The 27,982-nt window shown below is 43.5% G+C and overlaps 1 protein-coding gene across 17 annotated transcripts in view; it reads left to right on the forward strand.

The window, feature by feature from the left end:
- Dlgap1 (DLG associated protein 1) overlaps window positions 1-27,982 on the forward strand; it is an 826,029-nt gene that overhangs the window by 657,262 nt on the left and 140,785 nt on the right. For all 17 annotated transcript variants that reach the window (XM_036172827.1, XM_036172826.1, XM_036172832.1 and 14 more), the window contains 2 exons: window positions 3,132-3,309; window positions 7,848-8,088. In XM_036172827.1, coding sequence (XP_036028720.1) covers window positions 3,132-3,309; window positions 7,848-8,088 — 419 coding nt within the window. The remainder of the gene's footprint in view (window positions 1-3,131; window positions 3,310-7,847; window positions 8,089-27,982) is intronic.

Consider the following 27,982-nt stretch of genomic DNA (forward strand, 5'->3'; position numbering starts at 1 on the left):
ATCCTAAAGAAAAGGGGCTCCCCATATTCCAGCAGCCATAAACTTCCAGTAGCTCCCCAGCTAGCCATAGTGCCTCTTGGGCCCCTCCCCCATCTGTACTAGAATGTTCGCTGACTTGATTTTTTTCAAGTCTGTGCAGGTAATCACAACCTCTATGAGTTTGTGAGAGCAGCTGCCGTGCCCTGTCCAGAACCGAGCATTTCATAGCGTTCCTTCCCATCCTCTGGGTCACACTTTTTTTTCTACCTCCTCTTCCACAATGTTCACTAAACCCTGGAGGGTGTAGCATGAATTGCTAAATGGTCTTACTAATAAAAAAACCTGGAGCCAGATATTGGAGTGAAAACTGAGAGATCAGAGGAATAGGACAAGCCACAACAACCTCACCTCACCAACTCCTCAGCCTCCAGGGAGCTACTTCCTGTATACGCACGCCTACATGCCTTTCTGTCCCTGCCCTCTCACTTCCTCTCTCTGCCCAGCTACATCACTTTCCTCTTTCTGCCCAGATCTATCACTTCCAGTCTGTCTGTACAGACCTCCAGACCTCCATGGTTAACTAGTGCTGGGAATTAAAGGTGTGTGCCACCATGCCTGGCTCTGTTCCCACTGTGGCCTTGAACTCACAAAGATCCAGATGAATCTATACCTCCCGAATGCTAGGATTAAAGACATATGCTACCATTGCCTGACTTCTATGTTTAATATAGTGGCTGGCTTTGTCCTCTGATCTCCATGTAAGCTTTATTCATTACAGCACAAATAAAATATCACCACAGGAGGGTCTAGTAAAAAATGTCCCATTTAGGGCTGAGCATTCAGCAATCACTTATTCTCAGTGCTTTGACAAGTTGAGGAAAGTTGAGAGCTGCCCACTGCACAAAGAAGTATCTCCGGCTAAAGTTGAAAGCAGCATCACTCTGGGTATAAACAAAAATGTTTAGAAGGCCATTTGACAACCTAGTGCAACAACAGTTGTTAGGAAACCTGCCCCCAGGAACTGTGACCTCCCCAACTAGGGGCCATTGGCCACGTTCATTATACCAGGTACGGTTTCCTCCTGTGGAGCATGCCACAATTGTACCAGTGGGCACATCTTGTCTGGCGAGGTCAGTATTATAGCATGCAAGGTCCACTGCTGGGTAAGTCCATGAATAACTTTTCTCCCACATAGCACCTTCTGGTGCTGTGAATCATGCCTAGCTTTCTATGTGGATTCCAGGGATCCAAACTCTAGGCACCATGCTTGTTTGGAAGACACTTGACCAACTAAGCCATCTCCCCTTCTCTAGCTTGGCTTCTTCAATGGGAGAGGTTCATACTTTATAAGGTCATAGTGCATTCTAGAACAAATCTATAGGGTACAAAGTATGTCTAGCACTGTCTTTATAGATCAGACTCAGAAATGTGTGCATTTTCAGCAGCTAGGATTTCAGTATTTTCATCAAGTTCAATCTCAATTATATGAGAGAATTAAAGGTTAGATAGATAATTGATTTATTGAGCAAGAGACTGATTAATGTATAGACAGGTATAGATACAGACCTACTTGCTGTTACTAATGTGAAAAGACAAAAAATGGAAATGAATACATACACAGGAAAACACAAACCACAGAATTCTGAAATAGATCAGCCACTGCTATTTTCTTTTTCCTCGGGGTGTCTGTTAGTGGAGAATTCTTCATGGTTAAGGAGAGTTTTAATTGTTCTGTAAGGTCATCAAACCTTAATGATTTCCTAAAACAACATTTTCTTCTAAGCCCGATGTAGTGACACATCTGTTATCCTAGCATTCGGGACGTGGAGACTGGAGAATCATGAGTTAAAGGCCAGTCTCAGTTACATGGCAATGTCAGAGTCACCCGAGCTTCATTATACCCTGCTTTAAGTGGAAAAAATTTTTTTAAAAAAACATTTGGGGTGGAGATGTCTCATACCCTGTTGATGAGAATTTAAAATCATACAGCTATCACAGAATATGGTAGCCCCTCAATAAAATAAAGCTACCAGATGACCCAGTAATTTCACCACTGGTTATGTATATGCAAAGAAAATAAAATTAGTGTGTTGAGGAGACATCAACATTCTAATATTTATTGTGGCATTATTCAAAGTAGCCAACGTCTAGAATCAACCTAGAGGTCAATTCATAAATTGAAGAATAGATAAAGAAAACACAGTGCATATACACAATGGATTGTTAGTCAGCTATTATAAAGGAACTAAAAAGTATCATTTGTGGCTGTGTGGATGGAACCAGAGGGTATTATTGTAAGTAAAATAAGTCAGGGACAGAAAGACAAATCCTGATTGCCCTCACTTGTGTGCAGATGCCTAGAAAGTCAACTTCACAGAAGTGAAGAGAATGCCAGAGGCCTGGGGGATTGGGTAGGGAATAAAGACAGGACGGTGAAGCCATGCATCGGTGTGGTTGAGTAGGAAGAATAACTTCTAATGTCCTGTGGGATAGTCAGGTGCTTATGGATGACAACAAAATGTGCATCTGAAATAGTGAGGGGAGAAGACCTTGAACATTCCTAGCACAAAGAAAGATAAATACTTGAAATTATGGTTATTTCAAGTATCTTTATCTGATCATTATACATTGAATACATGCACTAACCAGGCAGTGGTGGTGGCACACGTCTTTAATCCCAGCATTCAGGAGGCAGTGGCAGGCGGGTCTCTATGAGTTCGAGGCCAGCCTGGTCTACAGAGTGAGTTCCAGGACAGCCAGGGCTACACAGAGAAACCCCATCTCAGAAAGAAAAAATAATACACTAAAGTATCATACCATGACCTCCATGTATGCATATAAAATTTTATGTGCAAATTTCAATGCAAAAGAAAACAAGAATAGGGTTGGGGATTTAGCTCAGTGGTAGAGTGCTTGCCTAACAAGCACAAGGCCCTGCATTCAATCCTCAGCTCCACAAAAAAAAAAAAAAAAAAAAAAAGAATAGAAACTAAAGAGGTTATTCTCCTGAGCTTTAGCAATCGTAGAAATCAGTACTGTTTGTCCTGGTGTTTAGGGTGCTGCACCAAAGAGTTTATCGATGCCCCCATGGAGTGTGACTCTCCCAGGACCTCAGGGAGCACTCACCAAACCCTTCCATTGTTCTCTTCCAGGATCTCCAATGAACACTCACCCAAACTCCAGATCCGGAGTCACAGTTACCTGAGGGCAGTAAGTGAAGTCTCCATCAACAGAAGCCTAGACAGCCTTGACCCTGCAGGCTTGCTCACATCACCAAAGTTCCGCTCCAGAAACGAGAGCTACATGCGAGCCATGAGCACCATAAGCCAGGTGAGAGCCAGCAGAGCCTCGGTAGCCATGGGCCATTATCAGTGAGACCTGAGAGGGCAAGGGCGCCAGGTACTCACACCCACACAGACTACTGATGGGGTCAACAGGAAGTGCAGCCAGATGCTGCAGTGTAGGCCACAGGTCTATCACAGCTAGTCCCTGGTCTTGATGGTCTACTAGGAGAAGAGAGGACCTCTGCAGGTAAGTCGGGCACAAGGAGGGAATCCTTGGAAATTCATAACCTATCAGGTTGGTACCATCCAGTTTTCTGGATGATGTTGATGAAGGACGATGCAGCTGCAAAGTTGCTTGAGGGGTTCATGCCTAGGGTAGATCACTGGCAACACTGTAGTCATAAAACTACTGCAGTGTAGAGTGGGGTCATCAAGGCAAGACTGACACACAGAACGCATCATGAGTTTAAAATCTTTGTGAAGCTGTGTGTAGTGGCACATGCATTTAATTCCACACTTGGGAGGCAGAGGAAGGTGGATCTCTGTTAGTTCCAAACCAGTCAGAGCTAGATGGTAAAACCCTATCTCAAAAGGTAAATGAATAAAATTGTGAAAAACTTATACACATTTATAAACTCCATAACCTTAATGTGTTTAGAAGAAGGGAACATGTCATGTCCCCCAGCAGGACACAGTACAGCTGGCTGCTTCAGGTCCCTGTACTGTGGGTATGACCTTCCTTGGGACATCACTGCCCAATGACAGCTTAGTAAGATATTAGGAATGGAAAAGACTAATGCTGTCTTTGGGTCAAGTGGTCCAATTCCACAGTGTAGTCATTTGGCCTTAAGTAAAAAAAAAAAAAAAAAAACAGAAAGTGCGACCATCCTTAATGGAGTTCTAATGACACATCATTTTTCTGGCATGGATTCAACTTTCAAATAACACATTATCTTTAAAGACAATTTCAAACTTTCTATTACACTTGCAACATTGTCATTATTCAGAGAACAGTCTCTTCTTCAAAGTTACTCAACCATGCACACTGACTTTTCTAAAAGGAAATGATTTTGTAAGAGTTATTCTCATATAGTAATATATGTATATATTAATATATCTATGTAGAAGAATACTGTTGAATTTAAGTACATTGTCAGTATTCACCAAAGGCTCTAAAGAAGGATCCAAGTAAAATGTTATAAACCAAGGAATTAGACTCAAGTAGACTTCTTAAACTTTTTGAACATATGAGCCCTTTATGCTTAAAAAGTTTTTATGCAACTCCACATATATAAGTATATAAGATAAGTGTATAAATGTACTAATGATAAAGCATAAATTTATTTTAAAGCAATTCTTTGAAATACATGTAATTGTGCCATTTATTAAAGATGAAAGTGAATTGCCATGCTAAAGATGCTATAAAGAACTCAGTCCTGGCTGAACATTTGGTAGCAGGACCCAGAGTATATTCAGTATTTTTCAGAGTGTTCCACCATCTTTGCTGAGAATGCCCCTTCACGTAGAGATGAAGTACAAAACAGCAGAAATAGGTTCAAGACCACTTAAGAAAGTGTCCCAATTGTAAGCCAAAAACCATTTATGAAACTCAGATAACAATATTTAAAATAAAACTTCCCAACACAATACAATCTAAAGATACACTAATTTGACACTTACATACTGAGAACTGACTCCCACGTGCACACCCTGGCACACACACCCCTACAGGTAACATGCATACACATATATGCACATAAATACATATGTACATAAGTGTAACTTAATTTTTAAGTTAATAATGTATTAAAGGCTAGGGATATCTCTAATAATGAGAGTGTCATACAGGAGTTCCCAGGTTTTGATCCCTTCAAAACCTATGTATTGGATTGTTTTCAATGAATAATCTATAGGGCCCAGGGAGTCACACTTTGGTGAAAAAAAAAAAAAACTTTTTAAATTGAATAAAATAGAAATCAGAGATGGGGTTGTTGTTAAGATATGCACATGGAGGGTTATAGGGTGGCTTGGGAATGTCCATTCTTGATTTTGTTAGTATTTCCAAGGATGTTTGGTTATTATTATTTGTTAAGTTAGACATTCATTTCCTATGGTTTCCTATATCTGTGTAAAAAAAAAAAACAACAACCCTATTGAGAATGTATGTTTAGCCTAAAAACAAATTACAAAATTATGTTTGCTGTATGATTCAAATTTTATTAAAACTATGAAAGAAGATGCATAAACCCTCAGGATACATAGACACCCAAGGTTAATGTTTGCAACCTTGACAAGGATAGATATTTCACTGTTTATTTGTGATATTTTTTACAGCAATAATTAAAATGAAAAAAATCAAACATGTTATAGTTATGAGCATATAATACATATAACATATACAAACCCTTGCAGATCCTTAAACTCAGATTCTGATTCAGTGACTGAGCCAGAGAGGTCACCCCGAAAGTAAAAATGCTTGCCACCAAGACTGATAACCTGAATTTGATACGTGGTGGTGGTAGTGATGATGGTGGTGGTGGTGGTGGTGGTGGTGGTGGTGGTTGTGAGAATCCAGTCTGTCAAGTTGTTCTCTGACCTCCATAGGCATACTGGTGGCACACACACACACACACACACACACACACACACACACACACACACGCACACGTATATGATCAATTTTTTAATTACAGATTCATAGAGCTAAAGAGATGGTGTAGAATTCATGAGTACTTGATGTTCAATTGTAAGGGCCAGAGTTTGAATCCCAACACCCATGTAATAAGTCATGCTATCTGCACATGTCTGTATCCACAGCTCTGAACTGAAAAACATGTAAGAGGATAGCTGGGCTTGCTGGTGTCCACCCTAGCTAAGAGAATGCCAGTATAAGATTCAGAGACAGACCCTGCCTCAAAGGAACAGGCAGAGAACTCAGTATGTAGCCTTGAACTCACCTGCCTCTACCTAAGGCATCATGTTGTTGTTGTTGTTGTTGTTGTTATTGATTAATTATCTGATTTTTTTAAAGAAGGTCTTACTTCAAAGATCTTCATGAATGTATTGTAAAGAGTTTATAGATTAGGCCAGCCTAGTGGTGCATACCTTTAATACCAACACTCCAGAGGCAAAGGCAGAAGGCTCTCTGTGAGTTCAAGGTCAGCCAGGATTACATTAAAAAACCTAAAACCTCCTATCTCAAAAGAAAGTTTATTAAACTTTTTTATGAAAAGTAAAACCTGTAAATAGTTTGAAATCTTGATAGTGCTTTTTAAGATTTTGACATATCTAGGCTTAGCCAATTTTCGTACAGAATACATCTTGCAAAACAAAATACAATAAAAAATGTATGTTCCATACCCTGCACTCAGTGAGCTTCAGTCAACCTTGAAATTATTTGATGAACTAGTCACTTCAAAGGGCAAAATAAAAGTTTACAAAAATAGCAGTTGCTAAAAAGTTACATTGAAATACATGAACCATGACCAATAAACTGGCTCTTTAGACTCCCATTTATAAATAAGGAGGGGCTGGAGTACAGACCCTAGTGATGAAATGCTTACCCAGCAAGAGGCCCGGGGTTCCATCCCCAGCAATGCAAAATTAAAGTAAGCTAACTGGAAACTGTAAATAGGATTATCAAGAACACATTGGGCAAAAGCTTCCTTCCCATCCTGAATTTCCTCACCACTCTAGAAACAAAGCTCTCTCCTTTGGGAGGGGAAGTAGAGGGTACATGCACCAAAGTATGCGGGTATGTGTTTCAGAGCAAGAGGTAGGGGTCCTTCTCTATTGCTCTCCACTTTGTGTTTTGAAGCAAGGTCTCTCACTGAAATTGGAGCTCCCAGGTTGGCTAGGCTTGCTGGCCCATGAGCTGTCAGGATTTGCCCATCTCTGCTGCCCAGTGCTTTGCCCAATGCTTCTGTTACAGGCACATGTAGCCAAGCTCTGTGTGGTGGTTTGAAAGAAAAGGTCCCCCAAAGGTCATGGCACTATTAGAAGGTGTGGTTTTGTTGGAGTGGGTGTGGCCTTGTTGGAGGAAGTGTGTCACTATAGGGGTGGACTTTGAGGGCTCATTTATGCTCGAGCCACACACACAGTGTCTCCGTTCACTTCCTGTTGCCTACAAGATGTAGAACTCTCAGCTACCTCTCTAGCACCAAGTCTGCCCGCCTGCCAACATGTCCCACCCTGATGATAATGGACTGAACTCTGAAACTGTAAGCCATCATCTTAAATGTTTTCTTTTGTAAGAGTTGCCGTGGTTATGGCAATAGAAACCCTAAGGCACCCTGCTTTTCACTATAGATTCTGCAAATCAAACTCAGCTTCTCTGGCTTGCAAAGCAGGAGTTCTTACATACTGAGATATCTTCCCAGCCCCAAAGCTCTCTTCCTTAAAAGAATGTCATCTATTATATGATCGGCTAGATGCCATTGACTTATAATCTATGGCATAAAGGAAATAATACACATTGGAATGATATATAACCAATGCTGCTCTTGTGGGGTTTCCAGATCCTGGGAGGGAGATGTTGGTGGAGAACTGCCAGCCAGGTGTTTACCATCGTGTATCTGCCCGCAGGTGAGCGAGATGGAGGTGAACGGACAGTTCGAATCCGTGTGTGAGTCAGTGTTCAGCGAGCTGGAGTCGCAGGCGGTGGAAGCTCTGGACCTGCCCATGCCTGGCTGCTTCCGCATGCGGAGCCACAGCTACGTGCGGGCCATCGAGAAGGGCTGCTCCCAGGATGATGAGTGCGTGTCGCTAAGGTCGTCCTCCCCTCCACGCACCACCACCACGGTGAGGACCATCCAGAGCAGCACCGGTGAGTGAGCCGGGGCCCTGGGGCCGCAGCTGCACACCAGCTGTCCAGGAAGTGGGTGTCTTTGCTGTAGTCGCATGGCTGACAGTCACAAAATGCCACCTGTGTCCCACACAGAAAGAGTTTCCTTACTTGACCCTACCCACGCCTCCCGTCATGCTCACATGCTCTATCGTCCATCACCATGTGAAAATCCTCAAGGACAGCTACAGCGGTGGTCCAGGAGAGACAATCCAGCACACTCCTGCTGATATTGCCCTACTCAGGCACTCCGTGAGCAAACTACGGGCTGAGACTAAAAACACCTGCCTCTTGGAGTCGGACTGAGTCCTTTTCATTCCAAGGTGGCCATGGTGTGACTCTTCCAGGAGACCTAAAATATCCTGTTAAAATTTAAAACCAAGAAGAAAAATGACAGGCTAGTAACATTGACTAGGCATTTGAGTTTTATTACAAAAAAAAAAAAAAAGCAGATTTATTTCATTGCCAGATATAAACAGTTCCTCCCTCTAAGCTATGATTTTGCAAGGAAACTGTATTTTTATGGGCAGATTTTAGGTGCAGAAGCATGGGAAAGCTTAACTATTTTCCATGGCATTAGAACCTGCATAGTAAGACAGCCTCGCACTATGTGTGACTAAGTAACTACTGAGTGCCAAGAAGAAAACCCCTCCACCTTAGCCGAGTTTAACTTTATGATTGAATTCAGCCTAACTCCAATAAAGTCATCCTACGAGCACACCATCAAACTTAAGAGTCAAGATAAATAATGATAGATAAATTAGGAACTCCCACACCCAGGATATCATATTAATAAATGATGACAAGTAAACTAGATATGCCTGTACCAGGATATCATATTATTCTGTGTTAGAGCTAGGAGTGTCAATGCCAGCATTAGCCTGGCATGGTAATTCCATGCCGGTAATTCCAGTCCTGGCTTGCTGAGGCAGGAGGATTGTGAATCTGAGTCAAACACTACAGACTAAAACCTGTCTAAAAAAAAAGTAATCACAGTAATTATCCATTCCAGAATTTTTGAAGGCTTGAGTGATAAATCCTCTAAACCCTACTAACTAGAGATAAGCAATTGAGGTAAGGATTTGTAAAAGCCCATAGCAGCTGAACAAAGATAATTTGGCCATGGCAAACTGAGAATGCTTCTTGTGTGAAAGCTTAGCAGCAGCCTCAGCACCGTGACCTTCAGATCAAAGATAGCAGATTTGATACTTGGTAGGAAATTCCCCGAGAGCAGTGTCTCACAATGCTAATGAAATATAGGCAATTGGTGAAGTGTTCAAAATAATGTCTTGTAAAAATCAGTCGCAGCACATCCTGTGTGTTTACTGTCATGCCGTACATGTGGTTTTGAAGGTCTGCTGTCTCCTATAGCTTATCGGTGTGTGTCTGCTGGTGTTCCCCATTCCCCACCCTCACCCTCCAAACCACCCTTCCCTGGTGCTGGGTACATCGCTCTCTAACAACCGCATTGCCTGCCAGCCGAAATCATTCCTTAAATGCAAATAGTTCTGAGCATGGCCCGCTGGGGCCTGGGAGGAACTCTGGAAGGAGAGGCTCTCCAGCTTGCTCCTCCCCCTCAGGGAGAGGTGTGGAGAGGTGTAGAGCAAGGAGACTGGCTGTGCCCTCTTACTGTGGCTTTTGTCACTAACAGACTGTGGCTTGCGTTCTCCATGGCAGTTCTTCTCAGCTCTGCAGACATTCACTGCTGACCCTGCCAACTCCCTCTCTCTGGAGACCCGCAGAGTTCAGACAATAAGGTTGCCCAATAAGATCCAGGGCTTCCCAATTAATCCCAGGTAAATAGTGAGTGATGTCTAAGAACCCCAAGTATTGGACAGGAAAAGAAGCCAGACTCTGGGGTCTTATGACATAGTATGAATGAAATTGAGACTCAACCACACACTGTAAACAAACACGCAAGGCTCTGTCTGTGTTGGGACCTCCACTCACTGGCTGACTTCAGCCAGATGACCCAGAGGTGACCAGGCTATTTGCTTGGACAAAGGAAGTGTCAAATGTTCGTTAATTTTTCTTTTCTTTTTTTTAGAGTGGGCTAAGGCTTGGCAATCATCAGTTGGTTATAAGCATGGTTTCAGGGGGCATTTTCTTTTTTTATGTGCAAGTATTCTGCCCTCAGGAGTTGCAGACTATCAGGAAGTGACTTACAGGGCAACTGCTGGGTTACACCTGCTACCAACACAAACATCCTGTGTAAATGTCCACCCTGTGCTTGGGGACTAGTCATTGGACTGTTGACATTTTGAGGACTGTTAAGTCCCACCTGTTGCTGGCATCTTTGTCTTGGCCTCATGGTTTTGCTCTTATAATGAGGATGAGGGAGTGTAGGTGCTTGAGCTGTCAAGAACGGGTGCTTACGGGAGACAGTTGTGGAGCGTGGTCTGTCTGAGGGCAGTGGGATCAGGATCTATCCCTGGTGCATGAGCTGGCTTCCTGGATCCCATTACCTATGGTGGGATGCCTTACTCAGCCTTGATGCAGGGGAGGGGGACTTGGTCCTGCTTCAACTGAATGTACCAGGCTTTGTTGACTCCCCATGAGAACCCTTACCCCTTTGGATGAGGGGATGGTGGGGGTGAGTTGTGGGGGGGGAGGCTGGGGAGCGAGAGGAGGGATGATAGATCTGTGGTTGGTATGTAAAATGAATAAAAAAAAATTCTTAAATGAAAAAAAAAAAAAGAAGAAGAAAGCAGAAGGGCAGGATAAACACATCCACTCTAAAGAGCAGTAGACAAGATTCACCCTGTATTGTAGTCTTGGACAAAACAGTTCTCAAATCGTCAACATGACTAGATGCAGAGCTGAGTAGAGTCTGGCTCAAAAGTCAGCCACAAAGGAAATAGATGTGATATGGAAACAAGGATGCCAGGCCTTTTATCCCATCTTAATCATACATTAGAGAGCTGTGGGCTCTAGGGAAGAGTCGATGCTTTTAGCAGAAGTGGTCTCCCAGTTCTGAGACGTCACCTAGACAACATTCTCATAACCCACAGGCCAGAGGCATTATCTCCGGCAACCCAGACAGAAACGGCTAGTTCATTGCTCAACTGTATGACCTCCAACATTAGTGACTATCGGTCAGCTAGGCACAAATGCTGGGACTCTGCTAGGCAGGTTGTGGGGTGTCTGGACTGATACTGGGAGCATTTTGTGGCATGAGGTTTTCCCTTGGTCAGTGTCATTGTGCACCCATCTCAAACCCTGCTGGGCTTAGCTTGGTTGTCAGGAACTCCCAGTACATAACATTCTGGCCTTGTGGCCTAATCTGGTATTTGATGAGCATGGTGCTTTAAAGGCTCCTAGTTTATCTGTCTCTTGTCCCTACCTACCTCAGGAAATACTCAGACTGAGGCAGTGTTTGGCGTCTTTGCAGTCTTTGCTAGAATCCAGCAAGCCATTAGGAGATGAGTAGTGCCTATGAGGGCATCCTGGGTTACCCCACCTAGGCTCTGAGTTGCGCCCCGGGGGGTTTAACAGCAAGCCCTGTATGTGAGACCTCCCAGAACAGGGACAGCAAGTGAAGACCACAACTGCACCCCCACCCCGTCCTAAGTGCATGCAGTACCCACCTGCAGCTCTTCAGGTGGGAAGATGCTCTGTGATTCACTCCAGGTGAGGGGGAGCTACACCGTGCCAGATTTTCCTACAAGGCAGCTGTTGGCTTCACGCTCAGTCATCAAACATCATCATTAGCTAAGTCACCGAACTCAACAATGTTAACTAAACACTATGGAAAAACAAACAACTTTGAGTAAGAAAATCATTATAGTGGATGCTGAGCAAATCTATCTGCTAGTTAAGAGCACAGCGTGAGAAATCCCAGTATAACGTTTCATGGTCTCTCTACCTTCATTGATTTGTTGTTTCTGAAGGAATCAGAACTTATATCATGAGGTTCTTTGTCCATTGTCCTGCCTTCTAGACGCAGTGAGCTGATGAGGACCGATATGTCTGCTCAGATCACAGTATATCAGGGAGTTAGTGACTTACCTTTATGTTTCCACTGATACTGACTCTCTAGTTTACTTATGAGAGAACCGGGTAATCTCTGATTCCATGATCTGCTTCAGTCACCCAGATCACTGTGAATCCAATAGACTGGATAAATTTCTGATAACTCTCCCAGTCTGCAGGATGCTTCCTAATACTTTGATATTGTGCCATCAGTTGTGACAATGTATCCACCACACTTCCTCTCCCCCCACACAAAAGAATTATTGTTTCTTTGTGATAAGAATATTCTTCTGAGCTGGGCATTGTGGCACATGCCTTTAATCCTAGCACTTGGGAAGCAGATATAGGCAGATATCTTAGTTCAAGGCTAGCTTGGTCTACAAAGCAAGCCCCAGGCTAGCCAGAGCTGCAGAGAAACTCTGTCTTGAAGAAACCAAACCAAGGGAAACTGTATCCCATCTGAATGGAGAGAAAGGAGGAGTGAATTGCGGGGGGGCGGGGGGGTTGTAGGAAGGGGAGGAGAGGAGGGTGGAAAACTGTGGTTAGTACATAAAATAAAATAAAGAACAGAATTTTTTAAAAAGACAGCACAGAAAAAATACAGCCCTAAAAAAAAAGAAACCAGGCTGGGCGGTGGTGGCACATGCCTGTAATCCCAGCACTCAGGAGGCAGAGGCAGGTGGATCTCTGTGAGTTCAAGGCCAGCCTGGTCTACAAAGTGAGTTCCAGGAAAGGCACAAAGCTACACAGAGAAACCCTGTCTTGAAAAAAAAAAAGGAAGGAAGGAAGGAAGGAAGGAAGGAAGGAAGGAAGGAAGGAAGGAAGGAAGGAAGGAAGAAAAGAAAGAAAGAAAGAAAGAAAGAAAGAAAGAAAGAAAGAAAGAAAGAAAGAAAGAAAGAAAAAAGAAAGAAACCAAACCAAACGGAACCGAACCGAACCAAAATGTAATTAAAAAATAGTCAGCCTATTTTGAAGTATGCAATACCTGTTATTACGTTACACGCAGCCTCCTGTGCAGTGGGGCTTTGTAACTTTTCCCTCCTGCCTGTGTTCAGTGAAATAAGCCAGACATAAAAAGATGGAGGTCACATGGTCTCACTTATATGTGAAGTCTAAAGAAGCTGGGTTTCACAGAAGTGGAGGACGGAACAGTGGACAGCACAGGCTGAGAGGACAACGGGAGAGGAGGGGAGGGGAGGCGGGCAGAGCTTGACCAACAGGTGTAAACCTGTCCAAGGTTTTACGATAAGCCACTGATAGTTAAGATCAGAGCTATGATAGGAAAGGAAAATGAAAAAGTGAGATAATTAGCTTCATGTCTGAGAAAAACAAACACTCTTGCCTCATTCATCTGAATATTTTTGGTAAAAGTAGATCTTGGTGACCCAAATAAACTCTGACATCTCAGTGATGGAGTAAGCCTACCTCTTTTTTTTTTTCTTTCTTTTTTTTTTTTTTTTTTGGTTTTTTGAGACAGGGTTTCTCTGTGTAGTTTTGGTGCCTGTCCTGGATCTCGCTCTGCAGACCATGTTGGCCTCAAACTCACAGAGATCCACCTGGTTCTGCCTCCTAAGTGCTGAGATTAAAGACATGCACCACCACCTACCAGCTTCTTACAGAATTCACCAATGCAGTGATATGCATTTAAGAGTGGGTTTTCTTTTTACCTGGGCAAACTGGCATCTAGGCAGGCTCTCTACTTCTGAGCCCAGGCTGACATCGGATGATGCCAGTAGCCTGAATATGACATCATACTCAGCTGAAATATGACATCACAGCCATATGTGGCCACATACCACAGATACAAACATGGTAATAAGTGTGTAGAAAGAAAAAGAAAAATCAATAGTGAACATACCTAGAATCTCAGCACTTCATAGGCTAAGATAGGAGGATTTCAAGTTCAAGACTGGACTGGGCTACACAGGAGACCTTGCTCCAAAGGAGGAGAAGGAGGAGGAAGAGGAGGAGAAAGAGGAAGAGGAAAAGGAGGAGGTAGTGGCCGCAGCAAGCACTAGGGCTCCAAGTGGACACAAAATCAGGATAAAAGTCCCAGATCTTCCAAAAACATACCTTTGCACCTACAGGATGCTCTACAAATTGTGTGATTATAAATTTAATGTGAATTCCTTTGTATGTAAAGTGAGATTAGAATGCAGCTTCTCATCCCAGACTTACTGAAGTCTTGGATTTCAGAGTTATTTCTTCCTACCAGGTACTAAGTTAATTAATAAACATCTAATAAAGCAGCCAGAGAAAGTTCAGAAGCACACGGCCAGATATCAAACAGAAACCTCTGAACAAAGCCCCTTTGTGTTCCGTTCAAGATAAAAATCAAGTAATATACGTTTGGATATTGCCTGGCCAGGCCCCTTGCTCTCTGCTAATGACATTTCTGACTTTGAATCTCTCCACATAAAGCTGGACATCTACCTACACACACCTCAAGAAACTTAGGCATAAAGAAAGAAAAAAGAGCAAAATTTCTGGAGCAGCCCACTCGCCTAGTCTATTTTATAGCTGAGAAAACTGATAAACCTCAAAAGGCTTTGCTTTAGCTCCCCCTTTGTCCTTGGAACACTTGAGATGAGATTCTCTCTAGTATTAAAAAATCATGAAAGTGCAAACATTCTGGCTGACATGAGCCTAATTTAAAATCTGAAGAACAGCAGACATTTTCATCTCACCTGGCTATTCTAAAGTATGAAAGTCATCTCTGAGAGTGGAGTGTCCTGCCTTGTGTAGCCAGCCAAGGGTCCACCTTTGCCCAGGGACAACTGTCATGGGCAAATAGTGAAGGGACCCCATGGAGCTTCTGGAGTGACTGGGAGTGTGGTGAGGCTCAGATAAGATTAGTGGGGCAGCATTATGCACGTTACACATCAGAATGTCTCCACCATGGCTTTGATTTCAAAGCTCCCAATCTGCGTTAGTTTACTGATAAGGATCATAGCTAACCTTTGCACACATACTACTTGACAAGCATGGTAAACCAACTGCATGATTACCTCATGATATCCTAACAAACACTCTATGACATGTATGTGATATTATCTTCATCATACAGTTAAAAAAAAAAAAAGAAGGTGGGAGAGATGGCTGAGCAGGTAATTGCTCAATAAAACGACATGAAAGCCTGAGGGTGAGTTCGACCCTCGGGACCCACCTAGAGGTAGAACAAGAGAAATGACTCTACAGAGTTGTCCCCAGAGCACTTACACACATGCGCACACACGTTAACGCACATATACACAATAATAATAATAATAGTAACAATAATAATAGTAACAATAATAATAATAGTAATAATAATAAATGTTAAAATTTTAAGAAAATTCAGTTTACACACCTTGGCTAAGTCTCATAGGTGGCAGGTGACAATGAAGGCTCTCTAATTATTTCTATCACTGTCTACAAATGTTTTTTTAAAAAGTATAATATACTCTGAAATAACAAAGTCTGTTTCTATCATGAGAAGACCGGGAAATTTTCCCTTATTCTTCCTTCTCATAAATATTAATTTAGCTCTTGCCACACTGAAACCTGTACTTTCCTTAAAATGTTCTGAAAACCTCTCTTTCATAAAATGTTCCAGGGGGATCTCTGTGACCAGCCTGGTTTGCAGGGTGAGTTTGAGGACAGCCAGAGCCACACAGTCACACCCTGTCTTGAAAAAACAAAAAACACGAAAAGGGGAAGAAAAAGAAAGGAAAACATTTCACCCACATATTGTTGCCACCGTCTCTCATGTTGCTTTGCCTATGAAATGGCTGCTTAAAAGTGTTTAAAGATAGAAATGGGAATGAATCCAGAAACAGCCTATAAAAAGAAAACACTCTCTGGGTTTAAAGTTTCCTGTCACATTTTGTCATGTGGACAGTGTGATGGATCTCAAGATCAAATGTCCAATCCCCGTCTAGCCACAGCTCTGTCGGGCAGGACTGACTAGGGAAAAGGAGTTTCTGCCAGCCAGTATGGAAATCAGCATGTGGCAAATGCTGCTTTGTGTGGCCGATGAAAAAGACAAAGGTCTCTCTGCTCTGGTGCTAAGTAAGAAAAAGAATGCCCTGTGGTAATTCAATCCTGCTGTGACAGGTCTCTGTATGGAGCTGGAAAGCAAAGGACACAGGATGACCCAGGTACAGAGGTCAGAGAACACAAATTAGTAAATTAGGGTCCTTCCCTGTGACGATTAGTCAGACAAAAATTTCTAAATTAAAAAAAACAGTAATATGAAAATATACCACCTATAATCTCACCATTTTACTTTATAGACATCATTTTAAAATTAAGAAAAGGTTTTTTTGTATTTTTGGACAGGATCTCAGTGTAGCCGAGGCTGGCCTCTAATGTACTATGTAGCCAAGGATGACCTTGAACTTCTGATCCTGATTCACCTCTAGATTGCAGTAGTACAGGCATTCAACGGCACACCATTTACCGGTGCTTAGGATCAAACTTAAGGCCTTGTCCATGCTAGGCAGATACTCTACCAACTGGGTTAACCCCAGACCTCAGAAAATGGCTCAAAAAGAGAAAAGAAAAACTTCAGATAAGGGACCAGCAAGAAGTGAGAATGGGAAGAGAGCGTGGGGGTGAAGAATGAAATATAATAATACATAGCTATGGGAAATGTCATAGGAAAATCATTACTTTGTATGATAACTTTAAATGACTTTAAAAATAAGTAAGTTTCTCCTCAACTCTGAAAGATAGATAGATGCTAGGTAGGTGGGCAGGTAGGTAGATAGGCAGGCAGGCAGTTTAGATGGGACTGGTCCAATTCACAGTGCGTTTACACCAAGGAAGTTCAACTGGGAACCATACCTGTAATTAATGCCAGTATCAAACAGCTCTCTGAAGCCCCTTTGATGTTTTAAGCGTACTCAGCTCCAGGTGGTGAAATCAAGGCCCAGGGTTTTGAATTTCTGCTACTTCTCCCAAGGTGACTTTCAGTTCCCTTTAGGAGAGCCTTTTTGATACTCGGTGTCCTTGTTTGAAACCAGGGATGACCAAACTGAGCAAAATACCGGGCCTTTGCCCTATTGGCATCTGAAAGAGTGTTACATTTGTTTTAATGACAAACCAAGGACTGTGCTCTGAAGGGTGTTCTGAAGTGCTTCTTGGCTCTGCTGATGCCCTGTTGCTATACACACTGTTTTTATACCTCCTCCTTCTCATTATCATTATGACCCGCAAATTCTAATAATTGCTAATCTAAGTGACAGAGTATAATGACTAGTCCAACTTATCTCTGAAACTACAACATACTGTCACAATTTAATTTTTATGCCTAGAGTATTTTACAACTTCAAGGAGACATATGATAGTAATATTATCAGTCTGCCTAACCAGTTACTGATTTGGAGGTGGATCAGACCTCGTTAGGGCAGAAGGACATCCAAATTCCTGAACAGAGTTGGCACCCTGTATCTTTAAGACAAACCTTGAGTTTCTTTTCTACCCACTTTCTGTATCCCGCCCACCCCCATACATTTTAAGAGCAAGTTGTTTTTTTTTTTTCTCCCCTCTAAAATGTCAATTGTGGCCAGAGGATCATGGGACTTTAAATGGTTGCTTTTATTATTTTATTATAAAACTTCTTTCTGTCATCTTTTGTATTAAACTTTTTATTTGGATGTAACAGTGGATTGGACTTGGTATGGTTATGCATTTCCGTACTCCTAGCAGTCCTGGGGCTGAGGCAGGAGGATTGAGAGTGGGAGACAAGCAAGTTCTGGACCAGTCAGCACCACACAGCTAGACTTGATCTCAAAAGAGAAGGAAGAGAGGGAAGGAGAACTGTGGGTTTATAGGAAATTATGAAGAGTGCAGAAACCCTTATAACATCCTCATTCCCTCCAACAGTAGCATGTAGCCCAGGTAGTTCTGTAATAACAAAGCAGGACAGTGATGTTGGTGTGATGGGAATGGGTGTGGATTCCCATAACCACCATGCAGTCAAGCTATAGATTCATTTCCTTATAAGGATCAACTGATGTCCACATTCTGCCAGTTTAAATAAAGTCTGCAGAGCACATGCTTGACCTGCTCCAAGAGGAGCCATCCTGTAGAGAGATACTTGCTTTGTTGTTTCTCATAACTATAAGAATTCCAAGATGAATCAAAAAAATTAGTTAGTGGTAGAAACAGAAAAAAGAGTTTTCTTCAATGTGGCCACATTGGGAAGAGGGACCAAGAGATCCAATGACTCCCCAGACTTCATCTTCAGGGTCCAGAAGTGACATTAAATAGAGAGTCAAGGATATACACATCTAAGTGGTCCTGGAGTGGTCCTGGCCAAGGTGTGGTCCTGCCCACCACTCACTCATCATTGACTGGACTTCAGATTCTTCCTATAGTGAGTGGTCCAGCAAGTTGTTAAAACTGTGGAATCTCTTTCCCAGAGCTGACTTTTTCCCAGCACGAGATTCCTAGGGAAAATTCTTCCTTATTTGGGGTTCATTGTTCCTACAGTCTGATTGAGACACAAGCCTGCTACAATCCCCCACTTTCTGTCTTAGCACCTCCATCTTGAGGTGGGATATGCAACAATATAATAAACAGAATGCAAATAGATGCCAAGCTTGAAATACAGTTAGTGCCAGGAGCCCATGCATAGAACCATTTCTTATGACCTCTTGGCTTTTAGATTCTTTGGAGAAGGCTAAAACAAGCAACTCTGTCTTGTTGGTTTGAGGCAGGGTCTTGTTGGGAAGCCTAGGCTGGCCTCAAACTTACAACTGTCCTGCTCCTGCACCCCAAGTGCTGGAGTTAGAGGTAGGCACTGCCGTGCATAAAAATCATTTTTAAAACCTCCTTCCTTTGTCCTCCTTGACTCTCCTAGTGCCAGCTATTGAGGTTTTGTGGATTTGGGAGCTTTTCCACTTTAGATACCAGTAGCAGTTCATTTACAAACCACAGCTGCAGGTGGCTTCTAAGAGAAGAGCTTGGGACAAAGGGCGAAAGCTACATCAAACCAGCCCACACTGTCTTGAAAACATAAATCCGTGTCTTTGTAGTTCATGCTTGGACAAAAGGAAAATTCTCAGAGACATGCTCTTAGGTTTACCTGTGTTCCAGCCAACAAAGCTCCCTGAGCAATTACAGAGATCTGTGGCCATGCTAGAACAGTGTAGTCCAGAGAGGACTTTTTGGAAAATACAAAAAGTGAAGGGTGGAGTGGGAGTGTGGAAAACCACTGCCACTGTTATTCATTCGACGGCTGGACATGTAGCTCAGAAGCAGAAGAAGACGCAATGTTGATAAATCTACACTAGAAACAGCACTAAGGAACCTCTCTTCGTGAGACACATCGATTCATTAAAAGCATAGGATCGTGCTTACTTGGATCCTGCATGTCTTTGCACACAGCTCTGGGAGAACAGTGCTCCTGGGTAAGCAGTGCTATGCTCTGGAGCTGTTCTGCCTCATCTTCTCAGCCCTCTCTTGACTTTGCCTCCCTGCTTCCTTCCTCCTTTCCCAGGGATAGCTCAGTGGCATTAGGCCATTTCTCACACATTCTAACAGCTCAAGGGAAACATCAGGATAAAGCAGCCAAATGTAAACAAAGCCATGCTAAACGGTTGTCCCATGTCTAATATATGTGCTTCCAGAAATCTCTGTGTGAGATAATATGGCATGGATAAGACTCCAAGAATTGGCAATAACGTTCCCTCTAATCACAGGCTCACATTTCATCAGAAAAAGGACACAGATGGCTGATGTCTCTCAGCCAAATCTTATAAGATAAGTCACTTCAGTAGCACTGTGATGCCTTCATCCAAGCAAAAAGAATATGTATCCAGTGTTACGTACTGAATTTTATATTATTTTATTTGGGGATGGGGTGGTATGTGCATCTGTGCAGTGGTCCATGCAAGCATATATGGATGTCATGGGTCTACATGTGGTTGTCTTCTTATTTCTGTACTTGATGTTTTTGAGGTAGAGTCTCTCACTAAACCTATAACTCACCATTTCAGCTAAACTGGCCGGCCCCAGTATCCAAATATCTCTGCCCTCCAACTCTGGAATTTCAGATATGCACAACACACCAAGCTTTCACTGGGTACTAAGGATCCAAGCTCTGGTCCTCTTGCTTGTCCAGAAGGCACTCTGCCTTCCAAGCCATCTCCCCAGCCCTGTGAGCTTAATTTTAAAACCTAGTAAATTTAAAACAGTATATCTGTTGATACCTTTACAGCTGTGAGCACATCACATATGTGCTCATGTTGAACATGTCTAACAGAAGGGTTTCACTCACAAGTAATGAGCACACCAGTCTGTTTCTCCCTGACCTTCATGGCCTTGCTGTTAACTTTAATATCCTTTTGTCTTCTCATCCAGAGCTGTCTTTGGGGGTTGTACCTCCATCCACCACTAGCCCTGGACCTCCATCCCTGTGTCAGACAGCTTTCTGAGATAATTGACTTACAAGGAGAAAGGACTTGTTTGGATTCATGGTCTGTGGCTCATTACTTTCAATTTCTCACATATTCATTATCTCTTTCCACATATGTCATAGGCTAAAAGATAGACCCAGACAAGTAACTGACCACTGATTTAAAATATCTATCAGTTCTGGGCCTTCTGCAAGATATTCAAACCATGTGGTACATCATGGCAAGAGTACATGGCAAACAAAACCCTCATCTCATGGCTAGGAAGTAAAAGAGAAGGAGAAAAAAAAAATGGATTAAGGTCCACAGTTTCCCTTGAGATCAAACTACCAATGAACTAAAGTTCACTCTCCCAATAGGCTACTCATCTTACAGAGTCCACTACCCAGCTACACAGCGTCACTAGCTAAACATCAAGTTGTGTGCTGCCCAACATGCATGCTGGGGATGGAACTTAGGTCCTCTGCAAGAACAGCACATTCTCTGCTGAGCCATCTCTTCAGAGGGCAAGGGTCTTCAGGGAAAGTGCGGGCCTGAAGTGTTGTACTCAAATTATATTTACCACTGACACACAAAGCCCTTTCCCTCAAACATATCAAAATTATGTATGTTTAAAAGGGGGTGAAGGGGCTGGAGAGATGGCTCATAGCTGCCTGTAACTCCAGCTTCAGGAGAATCCAACACCACTGGCCTTACAGACTCCTGCACTCACATACACATTCTCACATGCATACCTACATACATGCACATCATTAAAAATAAAATAAATCTTTTTATTTGGAAGGAGGGTCTGACAGACCTGCAGTACCCAGATTAGCTCCTCCCCTGAGAAGCTACTTCAGGCATTACCATCAGGAACTGGACATCCCCACACAGAACTGGATGCTGTGCTCACTCAGTTACAGTATAATTCAAAATGGACAGTCACCTTTATCTTCCAATTTCTCACATATTCATTATCTCTTTCCACATATGTCATAGGCTAAAAGATAGATCCAGACAAGTAACTGACCACTGATTTAAAATATCTATCAGTTCTGGGCCTTCTGCGAGATATTCAAACCGTGGCCACCCACTGAACCCACACCAGGCTTCCCAAAGATAGCATGACTTAGCGTCATACGGATGTCACACACCACAGCAGATGGTGGGTGAGCAAATACTTATTATGTAGCCCAGGCTGGGGGGGGGGGGGCAGCTCAAAACAAGGTCCTCATTTTCAGAATGGAAATGTAAACAAAAGTATAAATCAACCTCTTGCTGATAACAGTGTTTATACCTGATTTCAACCCAAGACAATTACACATGCTCACAATTCTGACTATAGCAAGCTACTGTAACATTCGTTCACTCCCCTTCTTCCTCTGGCTTTCCAACTCTTTCCAGTTGCCTGAGTCCCATGTTCACACTCCCAACTCCATCTTCCATCAGACCTGTCCTGGCCCCTCTCTTCCTTACTTTATTCAGCTCCTGCAGAAGGCAATCAGGCTCATTCAGTTGCAATTAGATAACATTAGCCCAGCGGCTAGAGTTGTGGGTGGGGAGAAAAGGAGAGAGACCAAGGCTCCATAGAATTGTCTTGGTTCAAACTGGACTGGACTCCAAGATTCTGCTTCCTATGCCCACATCTGACTTCTTCAGTTCCCTTAGGAAGCCTGCTTAAATCAGAGACCATTGGCTAGTTGGAGAAAAATCACATCATGCAGCTATCAGCTCTTAATATGAATGTTTAATGACACCATCAGACACTCCAGGAGAACTCCATGGGCGCTAACAGGCAGAACAGGGGATTCTGGTAACACTTTGCTGTGGGAGGCCCTGGGTAGCCAGCAGCTCAAGGACCTGTCAAATGCAACAGATTCTCACAGCCTTTCTAGAAAGGAGGATCAGACTGTGGATGGTGAGCTGCTGAGAGTGTAGGTCCCACAGCCAACATAGTCCCAGGCTCCACGAGTCCAGGCCTGTCCCCAACCACAGTGTCTTCTAGTATAAACCTTGCTGTGGACTAGGGATCCTAGAAAAATCCAGAAATAAAATGAGCCCGTTTTCAAGAGGAACTGAGGGGATGTGATGTACCAGAAACCCATTTGGTAAATGTTCATCCTGGCTTTGCAGCCTCAGTGGTCACAGAGAGCTTGTTAGAAACTGGACTTCTGTCCCTTAACTGACTATGCCCTTCCCTCGGGACCAATGAGCCATAGACTCTTCAGACCCATATCATGTACAGTGGCCACTGGGTATTATAGGGGACTGATTCTAGGACCAACACTACCCCAACAGCCACCTGCTCAAGGAGCATGCTCAAGCCCCTTACCTAACATGGCATCATATTTACATATAAGCTATGCACACCTTCCCATAGACTTTCATTTAAGTCTGAATTACTCATGATACTATATGTATGTATGTGTGTGTGTGTGTGTGTGTGTGTGTGTGTGTGTGTGTGTGTATTCCTTTGTGTATATTCCTATAGTAGCAGCTTTCCCCCACTATACCAAAATGCCTGAGACAATGAGGGTCATCAGTGGAAAGGTTTCCTTTGGTCGACTGCTTCCATCTATACTCACATGGCCCTGCGTCCTTTGGGCTGACAATAGCATAGGACATTGTAGCAAGGATTTGAAGGGTCTATTCACCAAGCGGCAACTGGAAATAAAAAGACACTTGGGAAGAAGGGGGCATCCCAACCTCACATCACCAGTACCAAGCATCCTCTAACCAGCCCCTCCTCTTAAAGGTGCCAACCACCTCTCAGGCCGGGGCTAAGCCTTCAATATATGGACCTTTGGTGTAGGGAGAGAGGGAGAGCTTTCCGGCCTGACCTTTACTGCCTCCCTCCCAATAGCCCATCTTCACTCTGTACCCTATATTCTGCAGGCTGCAGGAATATATCATAAGAACTCAGCTGGTTGTGGCAAAGTCACAACCTGAAGGAATCAGGGAATTCCTCCAGAGGAAGCCAAATCTCTAGGAAATTTTGGTGTTACTTGGCTTGTTATATATCAGCTGTATTCTGTTATGAAAATCATGTGTGCCTTCATAGTTTTTCCAATTGACTTTTCCCTAAAGAAGGGCTAACAGTGTGGACTGATCACTCTCTGGACATACACATTCCAGGAATTTGGAGAACAGCCTCAGGAAAGGCTTTCTCTGGAATCAGATATCTCCCTTAGCCACTTTCAAGGACTACAGGAAGTACCATCCAGGTGGGCGCCCAACTTCCGAGGACTAACAATAACAGCCCACATGCAAGTCTTCTGACTTAATATAAATTCCACAAGGAGACACAGCCCAGGTGGGCACCCAACTTTCAAGGACTAACAGTGATAGCAGCCCCCATACAAGTCTCCTGACATAAGGTAAATTCCACAAGGAGACACGGCCTAGGTCAGGTGGACATTAAGTAATAGCTTTACACAATTTAGCTTGGACCCTCCCTTCTTATACCGGGACTTCCAGAGCATGGGACAGAGAAGAGAAAAGAGAATGGAAGAACTAGGTGGGTAAGAACTTGAGAGGAACAAACTGAGATGGGAAGAACTAGATTAAAGGGCTAGAAGAGAGTACTAGAGGAACGAGATGGAAGATGAGGAAGAGCCAGATGGGGAAGTCCTAGCTGGGTAAGAACAAGGTGAGAAGGACCTAGATGAGGCAGAATTAAGACGGGAGAATTAAGATGGAACTTAGAGGAAGCAGTAGATAACAGAGAAATCAGGCAAGAAAGGAGCTGGGCACGAGAACAGAACTGAAGCTGTGTATATAGGATGTTATGCCAGAGGAACTAAAGCAAGTGGACTATGGAACTTGGTGTGCTGAGATTCTATTTCCCGAAAATAGTCCTCGCCGTTAATAGTTCTCTCTCCTGAGCCCCTGGGATGTATAATATTGAGGCTGGTCCCTCTAATATTATACAAGATAAAGTCACATGATCACAATCAGATGGATTTATGTCTTATATAGTCAACATAGCCTATTGTGTGGGCAGATCACTGGGACCACTTTCTGGTAGTTGATGTATAAATAGTCTCACCTGGTCTCACGTGGGTGGGTATTTTACTTTTGTCTACACTTTCTCTTTGTTCCCACGGATCCACTCTGCATAAACGTTACATGAAAAGGCCAGTTCACCTGGTTATTCTTTAACGTGATTCTTATCATTCGAGGTAGCTGATTCATTCCATGATGAAAGCAGGCAATCACTGTATGAGAGGCATCTGCTCCAGGTTTGATTCTGGCTTTTATTGTCCCCAGCTATCTTAAATAAGGAATCAGATGGAAGCAAACCAGGTGATGCCTCCTTGGTGTACTTGCTTCCTTTCCTGTGGCTGCATTAATCATGACTGTAGCCAAGCCCTTGCCAAGCCAGGTCCTTTGTATCCCCTTATCCCATTGACCTCTTCTGGCATGTTTCTGGGGACTTCTCTTAAGCATACTGGCCTCTCGTTGCCCTCACCCACTCTGCTTCCCCAGCTGTGATATTGTGGGTGCTCATCCCTGCCCCCTTCCTGAGGGTACTCCTCCCTAGGACACCTGGAACAGGTAACCATTCACCTGGGCGGTACCACCCACCAAGCTGCCATTCTGACCTTCCTGAACCCAGCAAGCTTGTCCTGTCCTGCCCCAGGCTGTAACAAAGCTGCCACCTGTGTCTGAACTCCTCCCAGCTCCCAACACCCCCATGGCCAGCTCTACCTGGAGTCCCACCCACGTTGCCTCCTGTTCCTTCAGATGCTTTCTTTATCCTCAGGGCACTTCCTGCTGCTACTTGAAATTGAAAACTCATGCAGCTGACACCGCGGTCGTATCCAGAGAACATCTCTTACTGCTGTGTTCTCAGATCTTAGAACCCTGACATCTGTACCAGATATTTTAAAATATGTACATGGAGCCAGGTGGTTTGTGCCTTTAATTCCCAGTACTCCAGCTGAGGCAGGTGGATCTCTGTGAGGCCTGCTTGGTCAAAATTGTGGATTCTAAGACAGCCAGAGCTATGTAGTGAGACCCTGTCTCAAAAAAGGGCGGAACAGAGGGGGTGTAGAAAGAAAATCACGTTCCTCCAGCAGTGGGTGGAGCTTGGAGCAAAGTGGAAGAAGAAAAGGAGTGAGGTGAGCCCCGGAAACCCACCGGGGAAGGAGAGCCTTGGACCTACCAAGAGAGGCGTGGGCTCAAGTCTGCAATACTGCCCTCTCTGTCTTCTTTTTTCTGTAAATGTGGGATGTGAGAGCATGTGAGCGCTCTCAGTTCGTGGCAGTTTGTCTCTCCTGCTATGAAATGAAGAGCCATTGGCTATGTATTTGCAGATAAGCATGGATCTGGCCACATTCTCTGCTGTGTGTCCCAAACTTGATGACATGGGAAGAATCACTGCCCCTACCACAACCCAGTGGGTAATCTGGCTTTCTCAGATAGCTCACTCTTAGTGGATCTATGCTTGAGTGTTGCTTTAGAAAGGAAACCAAATTCTGACCTGCACTGATGCTTTTAGATTTCAGAGACTGGAAAATGCACTTCTATCCCCACACTGTTTCTGATTCCAATGTTAACTAGGCTTGGCAGATATAGAAATAAAAGGAAGGAGGATACCAAATAGTGTCAACCCTCTGTTTTCAAGACACAAACACACCTCCCTACCAAACCCACAGGTGCCCAAATTCCTTCTATAAAATGATGGTTGTTACCACATAACCTACATACTTACTCCAGCATCTCTAGACAGTTAGAATACAAAATAGTACCTAAAACAATGTATACATATTGGACAGCTAGAGGTGTAGTTCAGTGAGAGAGCATGTGCCTAGCATCCAGAGGGCCCTGGGTTCAATCCCCAGCACCACAAAAAAAAAAAAAAAACAAATGCTCTGTTAATGCTTTACGTTAATGCTTAGGCAATAAGACATTGGCTGGAGAGATGGCTGAGTGGATATGTGCACATACTGCCCCTACAGAGGACTTGAGTTCTATTCCCAGCATTCACAGCAGTTCAAAACCACCTATAACTCCAGCTTCAAAGGTTCTGAAGCTTCTGGCCTCTGAAGGCTTCTACACTCACAAACGCATATCTACACACAGACACATAACACAACAAATAATGTGAGAAAAATTCTGTCCTTGTTCAACACAAACATTATCTTTTCCCAAATATTTTTTTAATCCATGTCCATTCAGTTGAAAGGATAGAAAGCCTGTAGCTACAGAGGGTTGACTATACTGTCTAATCATTCAGACTAGGAACCACCAAGCATTGCTTTGTACTAAACTTCAAGTTCAAGACTAAGATGCCCAACATGGTAAGAATCATGACTGCAGGTGTTTGTAGCCTGGCAGGGAGTCCCACCTCTTCATGTCTATACCACCTGCAGAGAGTCCCACCTCCTCATGTCTATACCACCTGCAGAGAATCCCACCTCCTCATGTCTATACCACCTGCAGAGAGTCCCACCTCTTCATATCTATACCACCTGCAGGGAATCCCACCTCCTCCGTGTCTATACCATGTGCAGGGACTCCCACCTCTTCATGTCTATACCACCTGCAGAGAGTCCCACCTCTTCATGTCTATACCACCTGCAGAGAGTCCCACCTCTTCATGTCTATACCACCTGCAGAGAATCCCACCTCCTCATGTCTATACCATGTGCAGATTCCCACTAACAAAACACTTTAAATAATCAGCTTGAAAGGAGGAAAAGTTTCATTTGGCTCATGTTTCAGAAATGGCAACTGATTATCAGTTAGCCCGTTGTTTTAGGGCATGTGGTGGTGAGGCCCTTATATCTCCATATGGTTAGGGCAAGGCACCCTGGATTACTGAGAGCCAGGAAAGAACTGGCATCCCAGTATATTCTCCAAAGACATACCTCCAATGACCTAACTTCCTTCCTTTAGGACACATCTCCTAAAGGTTCTGCTATCTTCCAGTAGTGTCATATAATAGGAGACAACCCTTAGCATGGGGGAAGGGACCTTTGGGGACATTCCTGATGTAGAATATGATACCTATCTATAAGCACTTTGGGTCAGAAACATTCATTCTGTCTTCTACCATCTCCATATTGCTTTTGCTCTGGAGCTGTGGGTGTGTGAACTCTCCAGGCTGGCCAAAGGGAAGGGGTCCAACCTGTGCGTACTAGGCACATCAGTCTCCTGAGGCTAGGAACAGAGGGTCTCATTTGTGCTGCTCATCTTCCTGTAGGCTCAGAGACTGGTGATAAGGGGAAGGTGGCCATTTAATTTATCAGCCAAACAAGAGCATGTTTGAAAGTGGGGAACAAGAAACCATTAAGAACTGTACTAGGGTAAACGTCATTTTGAGTATAGAATTGTACTCACATTGAAGGCTCTCCATGAAACTGTGTTCTAACCCTCCTTTGATGACGTGCGGACTGAGCAGTCTCTTGTGAAGGAAATGCACTGTGAAGAGAAAGATGGCATGTTCGTCACCATGGTTTTTGCACTCTGTCACCATCTGTAACTCCTTCCAGCAGACAATATTGGTTAACTGT

The sequence above is a fragment of the Onychomys torridus genome, chromosome 23, assembly GCF_903995425.1.
Source record: "Onychomys torridus chromosome 23, mOncTor1.1, whole genome shotgun sequence".
NCBI classification, from domain to species: domain Eukaryota; kingdom Metazoa; phylum Chordata; class Mammalia; order Rodentia; family Cricetidae; genus Onychomys; species Onychomys torridus.